Source organism: Theropithecus gelada, chromosome 3 (assembly GCF_003255815.1).
Source record: "Theropithecus gelada isolate Dixy chromosome 3, Tgel_1.0, whole genome shotgun sequence".
In the NCBI taxonomy this organism is placed as follows: domain Eukaryota; kingdom Metazoa; phylum Chordata; class Mammalia; order Primates; family Cercopithecidae; genus Theropithecus; species Theropithecus gelada.
The window spans coordinates 49,877,217-49,886,298 of NC_037670.1; the positions used below are offsets into that span (position 1 = coordinate 49,877,217).

Here is a 9,082-nt window from a genome sequence, read left to right on the forward strand (position 1 = left end):
CCCTGTCCTGACGCTGTGACGCGGCCTGAAATCTCCCCATTCCACCCTCAGCTTGCCGTTATCAGGCAATGGTACAAATATGCAATTTGAAGTTTAATGTGTATTTCACCACTATTTTTTCTTTTAAATAGTCTTGATCACAGCTCCCTGCAGACCTCCTGGGCTCAGGTGCTCCTCCCGCCTCAGCCTCCCAAGTAGCTGGGACCACAGGTGTGCACCACCACGCTTGACTAATTTTTTTATTTTTACTAGAGATGAGGTCTCAGTATGTTGTCCAGGCTGGTCTCAAACATCTGAGGTCAAGCAATCCTGCCACCTCAGCCTCCCAAAGGGCTGGGATTACAGGTGTCAGCCACCGCACCAAGCCTCTTATTACTTTTGAAATGCAGTCACGTGTCACGTAATGATGGGGAAGCGTTTCTGAGAAATTCATCATTAGGCAATTTCATCATCGTGCGAATATCACAGAGCAACAGACACAAGCCTAGCTGGTGTAGCCTAACTACGCACTGAGGTTAGAACGTGACAGAGCCCATCACTCCTAGGCTACAAATCTGTACAGCATGTGGCCATCCTAACACTGCAGGCAGCTGTAACACAACGCTAGGTGTATCTAAACATATCTACACAGGCCGGGAATGGTGGCTCACGCCTTTAATCCCAGCACTTTGGGAGGCCGAGGCAGGTGGATCACCTGAGATCAGGAGTTCGAGACCAGCCTGGCCAACATGGTGAAACCTCGTCTCTACCACACTTGTAATCCCAGCTACTCGGGAGGCTGAGACAGGAGAATCACTTGCACCCGGGAGGCAGAGGTTGCCAGGAGCCAAGATCCTGCACTCCACTGCACTCCAGCCTGGGTGACAGAGCAAGACTCCATCTCAAAAAAAATAAACAACTAAACAAACATATCCACACAGAGAAAAGACACAGTAAAAAATACAGTATCATAATCTTACAGGACCACGTATATGCAATCTGTCAACAACCGAAGTGCGGTCATGTAGTGGGTACCTGTATGCAGTATGCTGTTATTGGCTGCAGTCACCCCACGGTGCAAAGATCTCAAAACCCATTCCTCCTGTGTGTCTGTCTGTCTGTCTGTCTGAAACTCTGCACACTTTGATCAATAATTCCCCACTCCCTCTCTGGATGAATCAGAAGCACTATGAACACCTCAGATGCCAGGATGTCCCCCCTTAAAATAAAACCATGCAAGAAGGTCGTTTAGGCCATAATGAGAGCTAGTGTGGTGCTCGGGCCACCCGGGAAGTCCCTGTCTGTCCAGGTGCAACAGCGGACCACGTAGGCTTAGGCGTGCTGTGTGTTTAATGCACAGAGCCCCTGTGCAGACGTCTTTGAGAGACAGCACTCCAATCTCCTAAAGAGCCACTTCAATTCTAATGCTTGAAAGTGTTGGCTGGGCACGGTGGCTCACGCCTATAATCTCAGCACTTTGGGGGGCTGAGGCAGGTAGATCACCTGAGGTCAGGAGTTCGAGACCTGCCTGGCCAGCATGGTGAAACCCCATCTCTACTAAAAATACAAAAAATTAGCAGGGCGTGATGACAGGCACCTGTAATCTCAGCCAATCAGGAGGCTGAGACAGGAGAATCACATGAACCTGGGAGGCAGAGGTTGTGGTGAGCTGAGATCGTGCCATTGCACTCCAGCCTGGGAAACAAGAGTGAAACTCTGTCTCAAAAAAACATATATAAGTGTTTTGTTTTTAAATCCTTTCTATTTACAGAGGAGTTGCAAAGATCATTCCCGTGCACCTTGCAGGTCCCCTGATGTTACCACCTTACATCCTAGGATGCATTTATCACAACCAGGGAGGCTATGTCGATATGTGACACGCACGAGCCCCACACCAAATCTGTTCTTTCTTTGTTTTGCCTGAGTGGCCTTTTTCTGTCCCAGGACTCTGTCCTGTCTCCCCTGTGCCCTCTGGTCTGCGACAGTTCTTCACACTCTCCTCATGTGACATGAGCAGGGCTCGTCAGGCATTCTGCAGAGCGTCCTGCAATTTGGGTTTATCTGAGGTTCTTCTCATGGTTAGACTGAGGTTCTGGGTCTTGGGGAGGTAGACCCCAGAGGCAGAGTGCCCTAATAAATGTTTAACAATGCTTGTGCTAGCTTTAATTAGCTGATTATAAAAGTATTAAGGGCCGGGCACGGTGGCTCACGCCTGTATTCCCAGCACTTTGGGAGGCCGAGACGGGCGGATCACGAGGTCAGGAAATCGAGACCATCCTGGACAACATGGTGAAACCTCGTCTCTACTAAAAATACCAAAAAAATTAGCCAGGCCTGGTGGTGGGAGCCTGTAGTCCCAGTTACTCGGGAGGCTGAGGCAGGAGAATGGCGTGAACCTGGGAGGCGGAGCTTGCAGTGAGCCAAGATCGTGCCACTGCACTCCAGCCTGGGCGACTGAGTGAGACTCTGTCTCAAAATAAATAAATAAATAAAAAACAAACAAACAAAAAAGTATTAAATACTGGGGAAAGGAATGGGGTGTGCATGTTTAGGAAACAGAGTCTCAGTTCTGCAAGGTAAGAAGGTTCTGGAGATGGTGGTGGTGACGATTCCACAACAATGAGAATGCGCTTAACGCCACTCAACCATGCACTCAGAAATGGCTAAGAGGGTATTGAAGACTGACTTGTGTCTCCCCAGAAATTCACATGTGGAAGCCCTAACCAGCTATGGTATTTGGAGAGAAGCCTTTGGGAGGTGGCTGTGGCTGGATGGGGTCATGAGAGGAGGACCCTGAATAATGGGATTTGTGCCGTATAAGAAGAGACCAGAGAGGCTGCAGGAGCATGGGAGGCACACAGCCCAGGACAGTCTCTGCTGACTCCAAGGACCTAGGTGCTAGCGAGTCCCTTCCCTTCCCTGAGCCTGCGAGGATCCTAAAGCCGCCCTGGGGCTGCAGAGACCCCACACAGAGCTGCTCCCATAAATTCAAGCTCAGCTCATCTGGCAAAGACAGTAACAAACCAATCCCGCCCAGAACTGCGTCCGCCATCACCCATGTAGTCCTCCCTCCGACCAAAATGACACTGAGGCCCCAGGAGGATGAGGGTGCCCTGTGGGGGTCCAGGGAGCTAACGGGTGACAGCCACGTGCCGAGGCCTGGGGATGGGAACCCCGTGAGCCTCACCTTCCTGACATAGGACACGGCGTCCTCCTCGGTGTACACCTCAGCGCTCACGCCTCCTCGCCGGCGGCGGGCCTTCACCACGGGGTTCGGGGGCGTGGGCGACACCTCCTCATCATGGGAGTCCGACTGTGAGTTCGACTTCTGCCGCGCCAAAATCTGCCTGTTTTCTTCCTGAGAGAGGAAAACACAGAAAGGAAGTAAGAACCTGGCTGTTGTGGCCGGGCACAGGGCTCACGCTGGTGATCCCAACACTGTGGGAGGCCCAGTGGGAGGATCGCTTGAACGCAGGAGTTGGAGATAGGATTGGGCTTTGTGTCCCCACCCAAATCTCATTTTGTGTCCCCACCCAAATCTCATCTTGAATTGTAATCCCCATCATCCCCACGTGTCCAGGGAGAGACCCGGTGGAGGTGACTGAATCACGGGGGCAGTTTCCCCCTTGCTGTTCTTGTGATAGTGAGGGCATTCTCACAAGATCTGATGGGTTTCTAAGGGGCTCCTCCCCCTTCACTCAGCACTTCTCCTTCCTGCCGCCTTGTGAAGAAGGGGCTTTGCTTCACCCTCACCTTCTGCCGTGACCGTAAGCTTCCTGAGGTCCCCCCCAGCCATGAGGAACTGTGAGTTAATTCAATCTCTCTATAAACTACCTAGTCTCAGGTGGTTTTTTATAGCAGTTTGAAAATGGACTAATACACCCTGTCCCTACAAAAAAAAAAAGAATTAGCTGTAAGTGGTTTCACCTAAAGTCGCAGTTTCTGAGAACCTGTCAACATTTCTGTGTAAGTATCAGTTTTGTGAGACATTAAAAAATAAAGTGGATGAGGCTCTCTGGGTAATTTTTATAACTGTCTGTAAATCCACAATTATCTGAAAATTAAAACTTTAATTTGCTTTTTAAAGTGGGTGAGAGGCTGAACTGGCGTGGGGTTTACAGAGGCTGAGATGACAAGCATCTGGAGGTCTGCTGGGAGGAGGGGACTGGAAGTTGAGCCCCGAGTCACCGTATAATGACCATGGTTGTGTCCTCCACGTGGGTTGGGGTTGCTCCGAAGCCCACCTTGCCTTGAGCTGTGGATGGCAGGACGCACCACCCTGCAGACCTTGCTCCTGCCCACAGACAAGTGCACCAACCACTGTCCACAGCTCTTCAGCCACTCTTAAGCCTCGTGCATCCAGCGTGGTCTTAGTCAGCCTGTGCATTTCAATCCCACTAGGGCCGATGTGCCTTTCCTCCTGCACCTGGAGGACCTCTGTTTGCATAACCTGCAGCCTAAACACTGACCTCCACCACCCTCAAAGGTGGGCTTAGGACCAGGGACGGGGGGCTCTGTGGTCTGAGGACACACCTGGCCCTGAGCTGAGCCCCTTTCTTGCTGCAATTCTGCCTCTTTGGGAAAAGGGTGAAGTAAGAGGTGGGAGGAAGGAAGGAGGGAAAGAGGAAGGAGGGAGGGAGCAGGGGGTAGGGAGGAGGGAGAGGAAAAGTCAGGAATCAGCAGTGCCAGGCAGCCTGGAGAGCCCAGGAGCCTAGTCCCCATCCTAAGGCCACGCCAGGTAGCCCAACTCATGGGGACCACAGCTGAGCACACTACTTTCCTAGAGTGCTGTGTGACCCTGAGTAAGTTGCTTGACCTCACTGGGACTTATCTGTGAGGGGAAATGAAGACACGTGTCCCTAGCATCATAGCAAGAAGAGACTACAGGTCGGGTGTGGTGGCTTCAGGCCAGGTATGGTGGCTTCAGGCCAGGTGTGGTGGCTTCAGGCCGGATGTGGTGGCTTCAGGCCGGATGTGGTGGCTCACACCTATAATCCCAGCACTTAGGGAGGATCGTTTGGCCCCTGGAGTTCAAGACCAGCCTGGGCAACATAGTGAGACCACATCTCAAAAAAAATGTGTTGGCCAGGCACGGCGGCGCACGCTTATGACCCCAGCACTTTGGGAGGCCAAGGCGGGCAGATCATGAGGTCAGGAGATGGAGATCATCCTGGCGAACACGGTGAAAACCCTTCTCTACTAAAAATACAAAAAATTAGCTGGGTGTGGTGGCGGACACCTGTAGTCTCAGCTACTCGGGAGGCTGAGGCAGGAGAATGGCGTGAACCCGGGAGGCAGGGCGTGCAGTGAGCCGAGATCACGCCACTGCACTCCAGGCTGGGTGACAGAGCAAGACTCCATCTCAAAAAAAAAAAAAAGTATTTTAAGGAAAAGAGATTTCAACCTGTCCTAACAGATACGAACTGCTCTGTGTGCAGAAGCAATGCTGGCTCACGTGTCCTGAGTGTTCACCTTGGTCACTCATGCCCTACTCAGCCTCGAGGTAGGTGCGGCCCCCAACCCCTCACACAGATCAGGCACACAAGGCCCTCGCTCTCCCTCCCGGCCTCACCCTGATCCAGCCCCCCGCCTTCCTGATGGTCCTCTGAGGGCTTTGGTCCCCCACAGCTGGGAAGCTTCCCAAAAAAAGATGGCGGCCCCATCAGGCAGGGCCTTGCTAATGGACCAGGAGGTGGAGGAGGAATTCAGGGGCAACCAGGCCAAGTTCCCTACCAATGCCTTCTGACATCCCAAGACCCAGACATGCCCACCTGTGACAAGGCTGAGACCGCGGTTCTGAGGTGCCCACCCTCCAGGGGCACAGGAGCTCTGACAGATGCAGATACCACAGGTGAAAGTCATCAAGATCCAGACCTGGGACCATGGGAGCCCAGGAGCCTGGGAGCCAGGCAGTCCCCCAAGGCCAGGAGCCCAGGTATCCTGTGGCTGCTCCTCCTCTTCCCTTTTACTGTGGAAATTCCCAAACTACACAAGAGTAGACAGAGTAATACAATGAATCACCAAACGCCCGTCACCCACCCTCAACATTATCCAAACGGAGGCAGTCCTATTTCGTTTCACCTCCACCCACTTCACACAGACACAGACACACACACACACACAGGATGGAAGCAAATCTCAGATATAGCATTTTAAATACTTCAATATCTATCTCTAAAATGCAACTTGTTAAAACATAACCACAATCCCCATTATCATCTTCTGTGAGTTGGATGCAGTTTGTCCCACCTGAAATTTGATCCTCAATGTGGTGATGTTGGGAGGTCCATGAATGTAATTTTTTATATTAATTAATATAATTCATGTTACATATAAAATATAATATACATATAACAGTAGGAAGATACACCATGAAAATATCTAAAAAAGAGACAAAAATAGAAAAAACATGTGTGTGTGTATATATATATATATAATACGTTTTTTATATATACACACATATAGCAAAAACATTCCAGGAGGCTCAATATCTGATTAACACCAGTTCCAGAAGACAAAATAAAATAGAAATTTGCCAGAAATAAAAGAAAAATTTCCCTAAACTGAAGAATATGAGTGTCTTGGTTGACAGAGCCCACAAGATTTTCATTCCTAGTAAAAGGATCTCTTATACTGTACTTCCAGGGATGAAAATTTTCCAAAAGCTCCCATAGAGAAAAGTCAGGTCACCTACAAAGGACTGACAATACGAATGGCTCAAACTTCTCAAAAGAAACACTAGATACTAGAGGACAATGAAATGAAGCCTCCAATATTCTGAAGGAAACTTCCTTTCAAGCTAGACCTTTATACCCAGCTAAACTAGCATTCATGTTTGTAGTTATAATAAAGGCATTTCCCCAGTATACTTGATCAATAATTTTTAACTTTTAGAATGTGCTTACAGACAAAGCATAAAAGGCTTAATTCTAGTTTTTGAAAAAAATATAAATATTATCAATGCAGACAATGCAAAATGAAAAGTTCAGATAACAAAAAGGTAATAAAATTTTGAAGAGGAAAGCTAAGCAGGGTGGATATGTGAAGACCTTTGCCTTTTAAAATGGAGAATCAAAGAATATAGTTCACAATGAAATTATAAAGGTGTTAGTGTATCATTTAAAGTTTAGGATTTTAGAAGGGAAATAATAAACGATTTTGAAATGGTGATACAACTATACTGGGAAGATGGAGAGAGAAGATGGGGTCATCTGGCATTGCCCAAAGTCAACAGAGGGTGTTGATAATTTTAGTTATTATTTACCACCACTCTGACCCAAGCCAGCATTCATCTCTCATCTAGAATATTGAGATGGTTGTTCTTGCAGTTAGGTATTTTATTAAATCATAAATCAGGTTTTTACTCCTGGTAATGACAAACTAAGTTGTTTAGATTGAGCTTTCTGGAGAGATTGACTAGAAAACCTTGATGAAATGGTAAAAATGTATTTTTGAAAGCATCGGAGAGCTACCACAGCAGAGAAGAATTACAAGGCCAATTTCAAGAAGACAGAAACCCAGAGAGGTGAACACAGCACTTGGAACCATGAGAAGTGTCTACAACAAGCAGCCGAGAAATGACAGGCTGAGGTTTCAACAGATTTGCAGAGGTAGGAAAGACCAAAATTGGAACTTAGGGCCTGCCTAGGAAAAGGAATCCTAGTAAATCCTCCAGATTTTGTGTTTGGGCGCAAAAGATTTTCTGTGGACACTAGAAGGAAGGATGAGCTGGGATTAAGCCAGCCTCCCCGGGACTGAAGCTCAACTCAAATCATCTTAATCCCTAATTGGATCAGGGTGATCCAGGATTGCCAGCACCCCTAGGTTAGCCATTTTTCCAAGGCAATTACAGATTCTCTCAAAAGGAATATATCAGCTTCAAATTTTCTCTTTAATTTTTCATACATAATGTTGGGAACTTGATCAAAAATAACTCAGATACAAAGAGACAAGATCATGTAATCAAAACCCAAGAGAAGCAAAAGACAACACAAAATGATCCCCTCAAGGGATGCAGATCATGGAATTAATGGACGTAGCCTTTAAAGTAATTATGCTCAGTATGCTCAAGGAAATAAAAGATGAAATTGAGAACACTGGCACGGAACTAAGAAAAAAAATTTTTTAAGGCATATGGAAATGCTAGAATCTAAAAAACATAAAAATTGGAACTAAGAACTTGGTGGATGGGTTTAACAGCAGATGAGAAACACAAGGGAAGAAATTAATAACCTGGAAAATAGATGAAAATATCCAGACTGAAGTACAAAGACAGAAAAGGAAAGCAACTATAGAAAAGTGCTGAAGAGCATGTGGGCTATGGCAAATAGCTCCAGTTTATGTGAATTTGAGTTCCAGATGGAGGGGAGAGAATATGGCAGAAGCAATGTTTGAAGAGATCATGATGAAGAATTTTCCTAAATGAATAAAAGACATCAGGCCACAGACTCAACAGGCACACAAACTCCCACACAGGATAAACCGGCATAGCGTGGTAAACCGCAGGAGCCAAAGACAGAGAAAAACCTAAAATGCAGCCAGAAAAAAGACATTACCGGCCGGGTGCGGTGGCTCACGCCTGTCATCCCAGCACTTTGGGAGGCCAAGGCAGGTGAATCACCTGAGGTTGGGAGTTTGAGACCAGCCTGACCAACATGGTGAAACCCCGTCTCTACTAAAAATACAAAAATTAGCCAGGCGTGGTGGTGCACACCTGTAATCCCAACTACTTGGGATGCTGAGGCAGGAGAATCGCTTGAACCCGGGAGGCGGAGGTTGCAGCGAGCTGGGATTGCATCACTGCATGCCAGCCTGGGCAACAGAGGGAGACTCTGTCTCAAAAAAAAAAAAAAAAAGAGCCGGGCACGGTGACTCACGCCTGTAATCCCAGCACTTTGGGAGGCCGAGGCGGGCGGATCACAAGGTCAGGAGATCGAGACCACGGTGAAACCTCGTCTCTACTAAAAATACAAAAAATTAGCCGGGCGCGGTTGTGGGCGCCTGTAGTCCCAGCTACTCGGGAGGCTGAGGCAGGAGAATGGCGGGAACCCGGGAGGCGGAGCTTGCAGTGAGCTGAGATCCGGCCACTGCACTCCAGCCTGGG

General features: G+C 48.2%; 1 protein-coding gene across 5 annotated transcripts in view; it reads right to left on the reverse strand.

Annotated features, from left to right (window-relative positions):
* Positions 1-9,082, reverse strand: part of PRKAR1B (protein kinase cAMP-dependent type I regulatory subunit beta) — a 180,833-nt gene that overhangs the window by 129,477 nt on the left and 42,274 nt on the right. For all 5 annotated transcript variants that reach the window (XM_025378438.1, XM_025378440.1, XM_025378437.1 and 2 more), the window contains one exon: positions 3,167-3,337. In XM_025378438.1, coding sequence (XP_025234223.1) covers positions 3,167-3,337 — 171 coding nt within the window. The remainder of the gene's footprint in view (positions 1-3,166; positions 3,338-9,082) is intronic.